Genomic DNA, 16,899 nt, shown 5'->3' with positions numbered 1-16,899 from the left:
GGGAGTGCTGCACTGTCGGAGGGTCAGTGCTGAGGGAGCGCCGCACTGTCGGAGGTGCAGTACTGAGGGGGCGCTGCACTGTCGGAGGGTCAGTACTGAGGGAGCGCTGCGCTGTCGGAGGTGCAGTACTGAGGGAGCGCCGCACTGTCGGAGGTGCAGTACTGAGGGAGCGCCGCACTGTCGGAGAGTCAGTGCTGAGGGAGCGCCGCACTGTCGGAGGTGCAGTACTGAGGGAGCGCCGCACTGTCGGAGGGTCAGTACTGAGGGGGCGCTGCACTGTCGGAGGGTCAGTACTGAGGGAGCGCTGCACTGTCGGAGGGTCAGTACTGAGGGAGCGCTGCACTGTCGGAGGTGCTGTCTTACAGATGAGGCATTAAACCGATGGCCCCGTCTGCCCTCTCAGATGGACGTAGACGATCCCACGGCCACTATTGGAAGAAGAGCAGGGGAGTTCTCCCCGGTGTCCTGGGGCCAATATTTATCCCTCAACCAACATTACTAAAACAAATTATCTGGTCATTATCACATTGCTGTTTGTGGGATCTTGCTGTGTGCAAATTGGCTGCTGTGTTTCCTCCATTTCCACAGTGACTGCACTTCACAATTACTTCATTTGCTGTGAAACGCTTTGGGACATCCTGAAGTCGTTAAAGGTGCTTTAGAAATGCTAATTCTTTTTTTTAGTAATCCAGAGGCCTGCACTAGTAATCCAGTAGAACGAGAGTTCAAATCCCACTGCCCTCTGAAGTGGTCGAGCGAGACACTCAGTCGTATCAAACCCGCTACCAGCGGTTCAAGAAGGCGGCTCACCACCACCTTCTCAGGGCAATTAGGAATGGGCAATAAATGCCGGCCTCGCCAGTGACGCCCACATCCCGAAAATGAATAATAAAAACAGCTATTCTATTGATAACAAGGGAGAGAGGGGCAGCTGAAGGGAGAGCTTAAATTGTCGGGAGCTCATTCTTCAGGTCTGATTGTTGGTTCCTTTGATGTTTCTGAATCGGGATCGGACTGAGCTGGGAGCTGCTCAGTGTGTCACCAATGGTATTTGCTCTACTCTGCCAGAGATGAAAGGAACGAGCATCTCCACAAACCCCCCTCTCCCCGTGTTTATAAAATCATTGCTGTTGTTCGTGTGTCCATCATATCCTCCCGCACCCCTCCCCTCCTGTACTCCATCCCTGCCCTACCCCACCAGGTACCCCATCATCACTCCATGCCCGTGAGGGAGTTCAGTTTGGCCAAAGGCTTGCAAACATTTTACCTGAAGTCTCATTGAGAGTGAATTTTTGTCTTGGATCCTCCGACTCTGCCTCATGTACTTCGGAAACTAATGAACAGGATAAAGACTTTAATCCGAACAAGCTTCTCCCATTTTTCATAAATCAATCCCACCTACCCACCTTCTAAAGTGGTGTCACTCTCGCCTCAGAGTCAGGTCAAGGATTCAAGCCCCACTCCAGAAACTTGAGCACAAAATCTAGGCAGACACTCCTAGTGCAGTACCGAGGGAGCGCCGCACCGTCGGAGGGTCAGTGCTGAGGGAGCGCCGCACTGTCGGAGGGTCAGTACTGAGGGAGCGCTGCACTGTCGGAGGGTCAGTACTGAGGGAGCGCCGCACCGTCGGAGGGTCAGTACCGAGGGAGCGCCGCACTGTCGGAGGGTCAGTACTGAGGGAGCGCCGCACTGTCGGAGGGTCAGTACTGAGGGAGCGCCGCACCGTCGGAGGGTCAGTACCGAGGGAGCGCCGCACCGTCGGAGGGTCAGTACCGAGGGAGCGCTGCACTGTCGGAGGGTCAGTACTGAGGGAGCGCTGCACTGTCGGAGGGTCAGTACTGAGGGAGCGCCGCACCGTCGGAGGGTCAGTACTGAGGGAGCGCCGCACCGTCGGAGGGTCAGTACCGAGGGAGCGCCGCACCGTCGGAGGGTCAGTACCGAGGGAGCGCCGCACTGTCGGGGATGCCGTCTTTCAGATAAGACGTTAAACCGAGGCCCCGTCTGCCCTCTTAGGTGGATGTAAATGAACCCACAGCCACTATTTGAAAAGCAGGTCTCCTGGCCAATATTCATCCCTCAACCAACGTCACTAAAAACAGATGATCTGGTCATTATCACACTGCTGTTTGTGGGATCTTGCTGTGCGCAAATCGGCTGCCATGTTTTCTACATTACAACAGTGACTACACTTCAAATGTACTTCACTGGCTGTAAATCGCTTTGGAACGTCCTGAGGTGGTGAAAGGTGCTGTAGAAATGGAAGTTCTTTCGTTTCACAGATGCCGACCGACCTGCTGAATGTTTCAGTCTTTGTTTCAGATTTGCAGTATCTGAGGTCTTTATTTTGGGAGGGCAAAGAAAAAGAGGGAGAGATAAAGAGAGAGAGGGAGAGAGAGACAGACAGACACAGAGAGCGAGAGAGAGAGAGACACAGAGAGAGAGAGATAGAGACAGACACAGAGAGCGAGAGAGACAGACAGACACAGAGAGCGAGAGAAAGAGAGAGACAGACAGACAGACAGAGACAGAGAGCGAGAGACAGGGAGAGAGACAAAGAGAGAGAGAGAGAGAGAGAGATAGAGACAGACAGACAGAGATAAAGAGAGGCAGAGAGAGAGAGAGAGAGATAAAGACAGAGACAGAGAGAGATAAAGAGAGAGGGAGACAGACAGACAGAGTGTGAGTGAGAGCAGCAGAGAGAGAGCAGGAGAGAGAGAATGATTGGAAAGGAGTTAAATCCCGAGGTTTACTGGAGGAGGATCAGTGAGGTGAAGAGCCTGTTATTTTACTCACCTTCACAACACTGGCTGTAGGAGCCTGGAGTTGCCACAAGGTGACACTCTCACACTTCCTATTGCGTGCGAAGAACTTTGGAAAACAGGGTTCTCGCACTGGTGACAAAAGCAGGCAGAATGAGAGAGATCAGAGCGATAAGGGATGTACCGGAGACACCAGGGGTCATCTTGACTTGTGCGACAGTGTAAATCGGGCGATGGCGAATTGCCAGACCTTTTGGCAATAGAGAACCAACACCCAGAGGTTCAAAACACTGGCACACAGGAGCAGCGGGTTTACATCTGATCAATTTATTGCTTCCATGCATTGCTGCCATTAAAGTGAAAGGTTTCGTACAGTAGTTTAAGAACTTTACAGTATGCTTTTATTCCTTTTACAAAGATTTTCTTTTTTCTCTTCATAACAAACAGCACGAAAAAAAACCACACCCACAGATGAAGGCGTCGGGTTGTGACGCTGCACAAGCTCATGGCGATGGGCACACACTTTGTACTGTGCAATGGTTGGCTCGAGGTAGCAGTGCCCAAACGCACCTTCACACCCGCAGGCTTCGGGTAGGCAATGAGTCCCCCTTTGCACCCCAGCAAACGGGGTCCCCCCCTCCCCCCAGTCCCCCCCACCCCGGGTATGACCCCACCCGATTTCAGAAGCAAACGCACTGATAAGAAAGCAGCGCTTGTAAACTAGAAAGCTCGCCTGCAATGAAAAGCCGCAGAGAGCTACCCCAAGAAAAGTGCAGCTGTGACTTTCCAATGATTATGTCACAGCCCCTCCACAGCCCTTGTAGACGAGACGTCCTCTGTCTCTTGGGGTTACCACAATACAGTGATTTATAAAGTACTTTTCTAATACAAGTCACACAAACTCATTAGAGATCGATTGTCCTTCCCCAGCCTACACGGCCTGTGACATCCCTCTAACATACCCCTTCCAGCCATGGTCAGACACTGGAACATCCCAGTGAGGAGAGTGCTTGCAGACTGAATCCTGCGCTGTGCCCAAACAGCAATGAAGAGGGAAATGCACTGAATACACTGCGATCAGAGCGTTCCGCTCACGTGCTATACACAGGGATCAAAAGGACTGGAACCGAGGGGGTTGGGGAGATATTTACACATCTGCCTGATTCACAGGAAGTGTGTCCATTGCAGCCTTAGCACACACTGACTCCACTTACCCCAAGCGGATCGGGGGACAGGCCACAGGCCCGGCCTCATGGGTCAGAGGTATTTTTCAGGGGCTCAGCAATGTGTAAAGTTACAAACTAATCTCGTTTCCTGTGAGACGAAGAAAAGCTCAAACTGGAGAATGCTAAAGTCTGCAGGAAACTCCAACCGGCCCTGTGGCATCCTGTGTGTGTCTGCTCTACACCCCAGAGTCAGCATCAAACACTCCCAGGGCAGGTACAGCACAGGTTAGATACAGAGTAAAGCTCCCTCTACACTGTCCCATCAACCACTCCCAGGGCAGGTACAGCACAGGTTAGATACAGAGTAAAGCTCCCTCTACACTGTCCCATCAACCACTCCCAGGGCAGGTACAGCACGGGTTAGATACAGAGTAAAGCTCCCTCTACACTGTCCCATCAACCACTCCCAGGGCAGGTACAGCACGGGTTAGATACAGAGTAAAACTCCCTCTACACTGTCCCATCAAACACTCCCAGGGCAGGTACAGCATGGGTTAGATACAGAGTAAAGCTCCCTCTACACTGTCCCATCAAACACTCCCAGGGCAGATCATATAAACAGTAACTGAACCCAAAATACATACAGGATTAGTCCTGACAGACAGCCATGGAAGTTATTAGACCGCAATTGTGTTGGGGTTCAGTGCAAAGAGGGGTACTGTCCACGTGTTGCAAAAGGCAGCTAACATTGATGAACTGATACAAGTCAGCCCAAATCCAACAGACTGAGTGATAACTGTATGCACCATTCTTTACACAGAACTGACCCGAGGTCAAAATTCATCATCATTATCTACAAAAAAACTTTTCCTTTTTTAAAAAAATTAAATAAAATAAAACGGACTAGTTCAAAGTTGAAAAGGTGGTTTGGTTTGATCAGTCTACAAAGTTACACACAGCATCATTCCGTTAAAGGTAAGGCCCCTCGGGACATAGGCATGCCGTACGCGGGACACAAATGCACGAGGTTAGCAGGACATCGCACAGCACAGTTAGAAAAACCCAACACAAGTCACGGTGATCGTGACCTTGCACAGGGATGGCTTGGAACACAGCTTAAAATTTCATGAGTGCACACGCAGAGGGGACGGAAAAGAAAAGAAAGCAGAAAAAAAAAACACAACCCAGACCCCACCCCACACACGAACGGCCACCGATTTCCCCTCCAACAAAGCAGCAGCAAATCAGCCAGCGGGAACAGAGTGGACGGAGTGGGACAGGACGGAGCCGGAAGGGACGGAGCGGGAAAGGGACAGAAGGGGCGGAGCGGGAAAGGGACAGAAGGGGCGGAGCGGGAAAGGGACAGAAGGGGCGGAGCGGGAAAGGGACAGAAGGGGCGGTGCGGGAAAGGGACAGAAGGGGCGGAGCGGGAAAGGGACAGAAGGGACGGAGCGGGAAAGGGACAGAAGGGGCGGAGCGGGAAAGGGACAGAAGGGACGGAGCGGGAAAGGGACAGAAGGGGCGGAGCGGGAAAGGGACAGAAGGGGCGGAGCGGGAAAGGGACAGAAGGGACGGAGCGGGAAAGGGACAGAAGGGACGGAGCGGGAAAGGGACAGAAGGGGCGGAGCGGGAAAGGGACAGAAGGGGCGGAGCGGGAAAGGGACAGAAGGGGCGGAGCGGGAAAGGGACAGAAGGGGCGGAGCGGGAAAGGGACAGAAGGGGCGGAGCGGGAAAGGGACAGAAGGGGCGGAGCGGGAAAGGGACAGTGTGGGAAAGGGACAGAAGGGGCGGAGCGGGAAAGGGACAGAAGGGGCGGAGCGGGAAAGGGACAGAAGGGGCGGAGCGGGAAAGGGACAGAAGGGGCGGAGCGGGAAAGGGACAGAAGGGGCGGAGCGGGAAAGGGACAGTGTGGGAAAGGGACAGAAGGGGCGGAGCGGGAAAGGGACAGTGTGGGAAAGGGACAGAAGGGGCGGAGCGGGAAAGGGACAGTGTGGGAAAGGGACAGAAGGGGCGGAGCGGGAAAGGGACAGTGTGGGAAAGGGACAGAAGGGGCGGAGCGGGAAAGGGACAGAAGGGACGGAGCGGGAAAGGGACAGAAGGGACGGAGCGGGAAAGGGACAGAAGGGGCGGTGTGGGACAGGACGGGATGGAAAGGGAAGGGACGGAAGATCGCGGAGCTTGGCACTGCCATTAAGACTATCGAGTTTAAAAAGCACTGAGCAAAAAAAAGGCCGCGTTCTGGTCATAGCGTGACCTGAGCCAAGTAATCCCAGCTCCTCATTGCACATTCGACTCCGATTAACCCCTCTCTCCCCACCCCAGCCCACAATACCCAGGGTGTTGACCCTCCAAGGAACACGGGTAGGGAGGTGCGGGTTTCTGATTCGCGGCATGGGCCGCAGCTGCAGTGAAGTGACAGCGCAAAATAGAGGCAACAAGATGCAAGAGAGCTGAAAATATTGGCACTTCAGGTAGAACAGGGCGGGGCGGGGGGCGGGGCGGGGGACGGGGCGGGGGACGGGGCGGGGGACGGGGCGCGGCGGCTGTAGAAGCACTGCTAATTGTCCAATGAGTCAGATGGCTGTATAAAAGGTACCCATCTGCATGCAGCCCCTGCACAGTCACCATGGAAGCATGCACTAATACAACAGCTAACAGCCACTGGAGGAGGGGCGCAGATTGTTCGTAAGTGAAGGGTCCCAGTGTGGGCTGTGTCTCACATTATTGCCCATCGCCGTCTCTACCCACGGCCGACACGGGCTCAATCTGTTATGACTCTGCTCCACCATCCCGTAACTGAGCAAAGACGTTTAACACTTAACAGTAAAAGTACTTTTGGCACACGAATAAAATACTGAGCACGCTTCTGGTCACAGACTGACCGGGAACCAATAGCTGTAGACAGTCACTAATCAGGATGGGGCCGTATTTTGACCAGGTTTGACCTGAAGCTTTCCAGAGAACACGCTTGATAAACACCGGATAAAAATCACAGAACAAATATCCGAACACTAAAGGTGAATCAGCTGAGCTCCACTGCTCCCCCCTCCTCCATGCACAGATTATAGTTTAAATTTTTGTAGGTTGAGAGCTGAGATTAGAGTCCTACTCCCAACCTCTGTCACCCTCTGCTGTAGTGAGTCAGTCTCTCACACACACTTTCCACCCAAACCATCAGCCTCCTTCGCAACTCAAACACTCTACACCAGTCAGAAGCACCCAGTTTTCCAAAGTCAGGGTCGACCTCAGACCAATTTCCTGTTTGTTCCATCGATGTCAGGGTTTCAGGAGCTCAGAGACTGTTCATCGGGTCAGTGATGATAAAGGGGTCGAGATTCCACAGCATCAACAGAACAATCACCAACAAAGGCCCAGAGCAACGGACTGCGCATTATAAAAGCTGTGACAGCCTGCCACAGGTGTAGTCCTGGAAGTGTAACACGCACGCACAGACACACAGGCACGCACAGACACACACGCAGACACACAGGCACGCACAGACACACAGGCACGCACAGACACACACGCAGACACACAGGCACGCACAGACACACACGCAGACACAGACACACACGCAGACACACAGGCACGCACAGACACACACGCAGACACAGACACACACGCAGACACACAGGCACGCACAGACACACACGCAGACACAGACATACACGCAGACACAGACATACACGCAGACACACAGGCACGCACAGACATACACGCAGACGCAGACACACACGCAGACACAGAGGCACACAGACATGCACAGACTTACACGCGCCCACACGGACGCGTGCACACAGACAGGCGCGCACGCACACAGAGGCGCAGACACACACAGAGAGACACCAGGGTCAAACCAGCCAGCCACACCCCACTAAACACAGCGATTGCAGCAAAGGCCAATACTGTCAGCTCCACCCCAGTAAACACAGAGATTAGGTCAGGGTCAAACTTTGGTAAGTGCCATTACCACAGTATCTCTAAACTCATGGTGATATGGCAGGGTAGGAGCCCTGAAAATGGCGGCTTCAGCTACTAATTGCAAGTGTCCTGGTGGGTTCTAACCCTGGTGTGACAGCAGGCAGACTACACGTTGTGCATCGGGATCGCGACAGCGGCCAGACTCCCCTTGGATTATTGTTGACCTCAGCCCGCGAATGTTTACAATCCGAATAGAGTCTGGTTACAGCAGAATCTCTTAAAATAAATTAGGATGGTCAAACGAAGGAAAGTAATTGCAAGTCACAAGTTGGAGGATTGGGCAAGGACCTGTTAAGGATTAAGAACTGCCCAATGTACAATGCACAAGGGCAGACTGGTTAACTAGGCTCAGCAGCCATGGGCGGAGGGGCCGTGGGCGGAGGGGCCGTGGGCCTCCTTCATTCCCTCAATCTTTAAACTGTCAGAGCTCCGTGTGGAGAGGGTACGCCCTCCGTGTGGAGAGGGTACGCCCTCCGTGTGGAGAGGGTACGCCCTCCGTGTGGAGAGGGTACACGCTCTGTGTGGACAGTGATAGTCCCTAAAATACAACATTCAAATAGCTGGTCAACTGATACCTTTAACAATGGAGCTTTGCAGATGCCAGCTAAGAAGAGGAGTGAGGGTTAGAGAGAGATTAACACAGGGGGAGTGAGGGCTAGAGAGAGATTAACACAGGGGGAGTGAGGGCTAGAGAGAGATTAACACAGGGGGAGTGAGGGTTAGAGAGAGATTAACACAGGGGGAGTGAGGGCTAGAGAGAGATTAACACAGGGGGAGTGAGGGCTAGAGAGAGATTAACACAGGGGGAGTGAGGGTTAGAGAGAGATTAACACAGGGGGAGTGAGGGCTAGAGAGAGATTAACACAGGGGGAGTGAGGGCTAGAGAGAGATTAACACAGGGGGAGTGAGGGCTAGAGAGAGATTAACACAGGGGGAGTGAGGGCTAGAGAGAGATTAACACAGGGGGAGTGAGGGCTAGAGAGAGATTAACACAGGGGGAGTGAGGGCTAGAGAGAGATTAACACAGGGGGAGTGAGGGCTAGAGAGAGATTAACACAGGGGGAGTGAGGGCTAGAGAGAGATTAACACAGGGGGAGTGAGGGTTAGAGAGAGATTAACACAGGGGGAGTGAGGGCTAGAGAGAGATTAACAGAGGGGGAGTGAGGGTTAGAGAGAGATTAACACAGGGGGAGTGAGGGCTAGAGAGAGATTAACACAGGGGGAGTGAGGGCTAGAGAGAGATTAACAGAGGGGGAGTGAGGGTTAGAGAGAGATTAACACAGGGGGAGTGAGGGTTAGAGATTATCAGCACTGCTTGTTCTTTTTCAGGGAAGGTACTTTGAGTTCTTTAAAGTAGGGGATTGACTGGGGTGGGGGGAATGTGGTGGGGAGAAATCCATGACAGAATAATCATGCGTGAACTCTGGATTGAGCAGGCTTGATGGGCCGAATGGCCTGTTTCTTTTTTTTGTGAACTTTGCGCTCCGGTCAAGTCCAGCCAGGCTGGTCATCAAGGGATCAACACTCGGCCCCAGCCATTGGTCGATCTTTTAATCAGACAGTCAGAGCTATTCAACCAAGCGTGGGTGCACACAACTGCGCGCGTAGGAGCCACGAGCCGACAACCCATCATTCAAAAAACGAAGGGATGGAAACCTCCCGTGGGGATAAGCAGGGCCCCAATCCCAGGGTCACTTACTCCAAGTGCAGATAAACTGAGACATTTCCAAGCTTTGTAACTCAGCCCCCCTGGAGCAGGTGGATTACACATTTCTACATCTTAATCCTTAATCAGGCTTTCCTGAGGAACTTTAAACATTATTTTTTTTTGCAGAAGCGTGGCATGTGCATGCTGACCTGACACAGCTCAGGCACGGCCGACACCAGCACTGGTGGAAGAGAAGACATGCAGCAGGATATTGGGGGGGCGCGCGGGGTGGTCGGGGGGTGGAAGGAGGAGGGCAAAAAGCAGAGGACTCCCCACCCCCCCCAACCCCCGCCCCCATCAAACTCGGGGGAAGCGCAGGATTAAGGAACACCAGTATGTAAAATAAATAAGATTAAATAAAATTCACTCCCCGTGGACAGAGACTTCTAATAAAAAGCTCGACACAGATGAACAGAGAATCCCCAGTAAGGGTTGGGACTCTCCATCCCACTCGCTCAGTCCTGGTCTGATCTGGGCGGGTTTCACATCTCGAACACCACCCCCCACCCACTCCTGGCTTTACTTGACCTTTTTCTTGAAAAGTTTAAATCCTGGTTTCTTCTTGCTGGGGTTGGACTCTGTCTCCTCGCCCGTTGACGTGCTGTCCTCCTCCACCGTTGACTTCTTGGAGGCCAGCTGTGGGATCTTGGTGACCTTGATGCTGTTCCTCGTGTCCGCGGCCGGGGTCTCCGGGTCGGTGGACGTGGGGCTGAGGGAGCGCGAGGACTCGCAGGGGCTCAGCGCAGAGCCCTCCGTGCCCGTGTGGATCTCCCCCAGGCTGGCCGACTTTTCCAGGCCCCGGTTGGGGAAGGGCTTCCTGGTGGCCAGGGGACTGTCCGAGATGCTGTCGGAGCACATGCTGCTCAGAGAGTCGGCCTGCTTGCTGCTGCCGTTTGGGGTGGGGGTGGTGGCATTCGAGTCTGACGCCAGGCTCTGGATTGGGGTGATTTCTTCTGTCAGTTTAAGGAGCGAGGTTGGTTTGGATGGCACAGACTTGGATCCAGAGCCGTGTAGGAGGGTGCTCGGGGAACCCAAGGAGCTGGAAAGACGCTGCTGATCGCCAGATTGGGAAATGGAAGAATCTGAATCGGAGCGGTTTAATTCCCTGTGGGAAGAGAGAGGAGAAAATGCATCAGGTCCACTGTACAATGCTACAGTCCGAGTACAAAAACGGGGAGAGGGCATGTAACCTGAACTACCCCCACACGGAAGCTCAGCAATTGAGCGCTGATGATCTTTGGGCAGCCTCACTGATGCAGGAGGATCATCTCTCATCACTGTCTTGTTATAAGAAACATTTTCAACTGAAATTAATCATTTTAATCTGAGAAAATCAGAGGAGAGCGTCTGGTGACCTTTGAACAGTGGGAGTAGGATACATCACTTCCACTAGAATACCCAGACAGCAAAAAAAATTATGTTTAATGGAAAGCAACAACTTATTTTGGATGTATCACTGCACACGGTCCAAAATCAGTGGGGCAGACACTGACCTTTCACCCTCTGGGGGGTCAAATCCAGCCCCAGACAGAAGGGATGAAGGGCTCCTCTCTCTCTGATTTTTTTTTTATTCGTTCATGGGATGTGGGTGTCACTGGCGAGGCCGGCATTTATTGCCCATCCCTAATTGCCCTTGAGAAGGTGGTGGTGAGCCGCCTTCTTGAACCGCTGCAGTCCGTGTGGTGACGGTTCTCCCACAGTGCTGTTAGGAAGGGAGTTCCAGGATTTTGATCCAGTGACGATGAAGGAACGGCGATATATTTCCAAGTCGGGATGGTGTGTGACTTGGAGGGGAACGTGCAGGTGGTGTTGTTCCCATGTGCCTGCTGCCCTTGTTCTTCTAGGTGGTAGAGGTCGAGGGTTTGGGAGGTGCTGTCGAAGAAGTCTTGGCGAGTTGCTGCAGTGCATCCTGTGGATGGTACACACTGCAGCCACTGTGTGCCGGTGGTGAAGGGAGTGAATGTTTAGGGTGGTGGATGGGGTGCGCCAATCAAGCGGGCTGCTTTGTCCTGGATGGTATCGAGCTTCTTGAGTGTTGTAGGAGCTGCACTCATCCAGGCAAGTAAAGAGTATTCCATCACACTCCTGACTTGTGCCTTGTAGATTGTGGAAAGACTTTGGGGAGTCAGGAGGTGAGTCACTCGCCGCAGAATACCCAGCCTCTGACCTGCTCTTGTAGCCACAGGATTTGTGTGGTTGGACCAGTTAAGTTTCTGGTCAATGGTGACCCCCAGGATGTTGATGGTGGGGATTCGGTGATGGTAATGCCATTGAATGTCAAGGGGAGGTGGTTAGACTCTCTCTTGTTGGAGATGGTCACTGCTTGGCAGTTGTCTGGCGCGAATGTTACTTGCCACTTATCAGTCCAAGCCTGGACGTTGTCTGATGGGGGACTGGGTGGGGCAATGGGTCAGACACTGACCTTTCACCCTCTGGGACCTGGGGTTAAATCCAGCCTCAGACAGGGGAGGTGAAGGTTTCACCTTGTCTATGGGCATCAATGGCCCAGTCCACGGCAGATATACGTGTAGGGGGACTAAATCATCCAACAATTTACAACCGGTGCAGGTAAAGTGGAAATGAATTTATTGAAAATATTCTGTCTCGCTCTCTCTATGCAGCCTTGTGTTTATTAGAAACACTGTCTTTATTCCAGAACACCAGTCATACATTGCTTGGATTTTTGTTGCCCAAATCGTAGTACGGTATAGCACAGAAGGAGGCCATTCGGCCCATCATGCCTGTACCGGCTCTTTGAAAGAGCTATCCAATTCGTCCCACTCCACTGCTCTTTCCCCGTAGCCCTGCAAATTTTCTCCCCTTCAAGTATTTATCCAATTCCCTTTTGAATATTATTATTAAATCTGCTTCCACCGCCCTTTCAGGCAGTGAATTCCAGATCATAACAACTCGCTGTGTAAAAAAAAAATTCACCTCATCTCCCCCACCCCGGTTCTTTTGCCAAATTCACACATGATTGCCACTTGGGAGGTTGCAGGAATGGCATCCTTTGTAATACAGGAAGCTCTTCATTCCCCTCCCACCCCCACCCCCCCCCATCAGAACCTAACAAGGAATTTTGACACAAGACTTGCTGCTAATTTTCTCCCCTCCTCTGCTGACTCCAGCTGTGGTACAGACCCGGGGAGTGGGGGGGGGGGGGGGGGGGGAAGGGGTGAGTCTCCAGCACATTGCACAAGAGAGTCCAGCCTTCGGGTTGAAGCCCAGCAACAATGCACCAGACACGATATCTGGAATGGAGGGACCAAGTTACAACAAGAAACTGGGTAAACTCGCATTATATTCCTGGGAGACGAGGTGAGGAGAGGAGATGGGGCTCTGACTGAGGTGTTTAATAGTTAATGGAATTTACAAGGTAAACAAGAAACAACTATTCACTCTAGTAGGGGAAATCCAGAACAAAAGGGACAGCCAAGCCAGGAAACGTTTCTTCAAAGAAAGGGTTGTGAGAAAGTGGTATACTGCTCCAGAAGGCAGTAGACACAGATTCAACTGAGGTGTTCAAAAGGGAAATAAATAAATACTTTGGAAGTGAGGGTATTAAGCGATCTGGAAAGAGGGCAGGCAACCAGGATATACAAATCAAGCTGCAATAGGTGACACAATGGAGAGAGAGAGTGTGCAAGAGAAAGAGAGACAGAGGAGGAGCAAGAAAGAGGAAGTGCAAGCGAGGAAGAGAGAAGAATGAAAGAGAACGAGAGTGAAACAGAGAGAGAGCGATAATTACTGAGAAAAGTGAGAGAGAGCATGCACGGCGGAGAGAGAGCGTCAGACTCTCACAATGAGACAGAGGGAAAAAGAGAAAAAGAAAGACAGAGAGAAACTGACAGAGCAAGCGATTGGGTGAGTGAAAGAGGGAGAGAGGTTCAGTGAGCGTAGACCCACCGTCAGGAACTTAAATTGAGGAAGAGTGGTTTCTGGAGAGAGAAGTTTTGAGGACGTAGCGGCACTTAAAGTAGGGGTCAGCGCTGCCGAGGTGACGACTGAGGCCAACGTCTGGGAGCTGGGTTTCCCTCTGCATGTGCTCTGTACACACAGACAGGGACTCAACGTCTCGAATAAAAAGCAGGCAACAGGAAAACATTGAGTAATAAAGGGACTAACTGGATTGCTCTTACAAAGAGCTGGCACGGGCTCGATGGGCCGAATGGCCTCCTTCTGTGCTGTAACCTTTCTAGCATTCTAATGGGGTCAGTCTAACCAGTGAAAGGTGCAGCAAACACACACACACACACACACACACACACACGCACGGAGGAGGTAAGCCTGGCAGAGGCCAGCTCCTGAACCAGCCCATGGAATTATATAAATTTGCTTCCTATCCAGCCGATGGCCCCGAGATTATAAATGAAAAGCTCTATTTCCACTGCAGTAATTTTGCGGAGTTACACTGATCAATTCCACCCTCCTTCCCTGCAAGATTTTCTTCTGCTCTCCTGAGGGCAGTGTGTCGTTAAAAGTCCAGTTCCTCTGCCCTCTAGTACCCTACCCCTGGTGGCCAGTGAGATTACACAATGACATTCAACCTTGGGGAGCACCACAGCGCAGCCCGATCCTTTCCTCACCTGATACGCACATGCACGCCTCCCACATAAGGTTGTCAATCCTCCAGGAATGTCTTGGAGTCTCTAGGAATTAAAGATTACTCTCCAGGACACTGCTACGAGCAAACTCCCGGGGAGAAAAATCACAAGGGCCGTTGGAAAAAAATGTTTTTTTTTCATTTTCTTTGAACACTTTTGTTTATTAGTTACAAAAATATTAGGAGATGGGGTAAGAGGCTGTTTGGGTGAAACCTCCAGGAATACTTCCAACCAGGAGCAGGAACCTGAGCCAATTTATCCCCCTCCCTAGCCCAGAGCTACTGAAGCCAACTATAGTACCCCTACTGCTCAGATCAGCCAACCCAGCACAGAACGGAATAGAACCGGAAACTTCTGATCATACACCTCTGTCAGATGCTACCTTCACCCCAGCCTGCACAGGAACAGCTAAACAGGCATTATTTCAAAGCAGTACTCCTGAATTATAGGGCGACTTCTAACAGATATTCTGTGCCTCCAGAGCATCACCTAAGAATGGTTATTCCTGCCACACTGCCGCACCTTAGTTCAACCCTCTACTCTGGGATCTCAGTCTGTTTTAGGGTCATGATGTGGAGATGCCGGTGATGGACTGGGGTGGACAAATGTAAGGAATCTTACAACACCAGGTTATAGTCCAACAGTTTTATCTGAAAATCACAAGCTTTCGGAGGCTTCCTCCTTTGTCAGGTGAGTGACGAAGGAGAAAGCCTTTGAAAGCTTGTGATTTTCAAATAAAACTGTTGGACTATAACCTGGTGTTGTAAGACTCCTCACATTTGTTTTAGGGTCGCCAACTCAGCTTGGACAGATTCCTGGAGGTTTCATCACATGACCTCCTACGGCCAACTACCCGACCCCCACACTCCCGCCATTGGTTGCCCAACATGTCCATCCTTGCAGTGCCCCGCCTTCCCAGCCAATCGGAAAGTGAACAGACTCTTCGTTATCCAATTGGATGATTCTTGCCTGTCAGTCAAACAGCCTTTTTATCCCATGTCTGATATTTTTATAACCAGTGAACAAAAGTGTTCAAAGGACATTTTTAAAAACACCATTTTTTTAAAAAAACGCTCCTGTAATTTTTCTCAAGGGTTTTTTGCTCCCAGCAGTGTCCTGGAAATTATTCTTTAATTCCTGGAGATTCCAGAGCAATCCTGGAGGGTTGGCATCCCCTACTCTGTTTACACTGGCCCCATTCCAGACTGGGGCCGGAGTGACGCCCTGCAGGGGAGGCGATTTCAGTCCGAGAGCGGAGTCTGCTCTCAGCCGAGGACGTGCGAAAGAAAATCTCTACTCAGAGTGAACAATGAAGATGAACCAGCCATGAAATGAAGGCGGAGGAGGGGAGTAAATAGGTAGCGAGGAAGTCAATGAAGATCGAGACAGGAAGAAAATTAAAGACAGGCACACCGCAAAACAAAAACCACAAACCAGCCAGTGCGGACGTGAAAGCGAGCAAGATTTCTAACTCCAAAGAGATCTCACACCTCAAACAGATGGGATGCACACTTGGGTACCAAGGGCACACACACTCGCAGATACACATGCACACAGCAGACAGACGCAGGAGTGCAAGCTCTGCGCCCTGCACAAATGGGAGTCCGGGCATAGGTGCATGCACACACTGCTCCAAGCGCAAACAAGGGATAAGACACACACGTACACAAGATTGCACGCAATCCTCGCAGATATACACTCAAGGGGTGCCGTAATCGTACACATCCAGTTTGCATCTCCATGCAGCTGACAACGTGCATGAGCCGGACCTCCTGTGACAAACACACACAGACACACACAAAGACACACGCACACACACAGGCCGGACCCTCCTGCGACAAACGCACACACACACACACGAGCCGGACCCTCCTGAAACAAACACACACACGAGCCGGACCCTCCTGAAACAAACAAACAAACACACACACACAGAGTCAGAAATCTTAGACAGGAGCTCAAAGTCAGAGCAAGCCAGTCAGTCAGTCAGGCAGGAACGAAAGGAAAAGAGCAAAGTACCCATGACTTCCAGTTCGCACACGGATCCCAGCGGTGACGTCAGGAGGGGGGAGGTCAGGGATGGTTTCCAGCGTGGGATAGTGGGAAGGGTGATGGAAGCAGTGGGAGTGAGTGCAGGAGGAGGATAAGGTGGGTCCAAGCACATCAGAACAGGGACACACATAGGAAAGGCTTTGCATACGGCGGATAGACGCCCTGTTGCTCCACTGATGAGATTCACTCTGGCCAGGAATAAAACCTTCTACCAACCTCTGTGAGCCAACAGCGTGCTGGGAGTCAACCTGACGCTGGCGAACAGATGGGTGCACGCTGAGGGAAGCTGTGGGGAGAAGGGAAGAGAACAAGGGCAGTTAGAACACAGGAAAGTACCCCCCCACTTTGCTACAGGAAGTTCTGATCGCACCAGTCCCCAGTCCCCCAGCGCCCCTGGCTGGGACAGGTGCTTCACACCGGACAGTGTGGCTCCTGCCAGTTCCGCCTATGGTCCGCAGCAGCTTAATGCAGGTGGCAGTACATTTCAGGAAACTGACGCTGCTCCGTTGGAGAGGTGCAGAAACTCCAGCAGGTGCACCCACAGGCTCAGCTCCTCTCTTTCTCCAGTTGGACAGCCTGCTGCCGATCCTCCCGCAGCCCGTCGGCACAGCTGAAGGGAGGTGGGCCGG

The 16,899-nt window shown here is 52.1% G+C and overlaps 1 protein-coding gene across 9 annotated transcripts in view; it reads right to left on the bottom strand.

The window, feature by feature from the left end:
• Positions 1–3,070: 3,070 nt before the first annotated feature.
• The window catches only part of stim1b (stromal interaction molecule 1b), a 129,880-nt gene continuing 116,051 nt past the window's right edge, over positions 3,071–16,899 (bottom strand). For 4 of the 9 annotated variants that reach the window (XM_067985562.1, XM_067985564.1, XM_067985563.1 and 1 more), the window contains 2 exons: positions 16,238–16,556; positions 3,071–10,719 (listed from right to left, as the gene is read on the bottom strand). In XM_067985562.1, the coding sequence (XP_067841663.1) occupies positions 10,134–10,719; positions 16,238–16,556 (905 nt within the window). In that variant the 3' untranslated portion in view covers positions 3,071–10,133. The remainder of the gene's footprint in view (positions 10,720–16,237; positions 16,557–16,899) is intronic. The other 5 variants (XM_067985566.1, XM_067985568.1, XM_067985567.1 and 2 more) reach the window with 2 other exon arrangements.

The sequence above is a fragment of the Heptranchias perlo genome, chromosome 6 (genome assembly GCF_035084215.1).
Source record: "Heptranchias perlo isolate sHepPer1 chromosome 6, sHepPer1.hap1, whole genome shotgun sequence".
Classification (NCBI taxonomy): Eukaryota; Metazoa; Chordata; class Chondrichthyes; order Hexanchiformes; family Hexanchidae; genus Heptranchias; species Heptranchias perlo.
The sequence above is the reverse complement of the archived record's forward strand: the minus strand, read 5'-3'. Positions and strand labels throughout refer to the sequence as shown.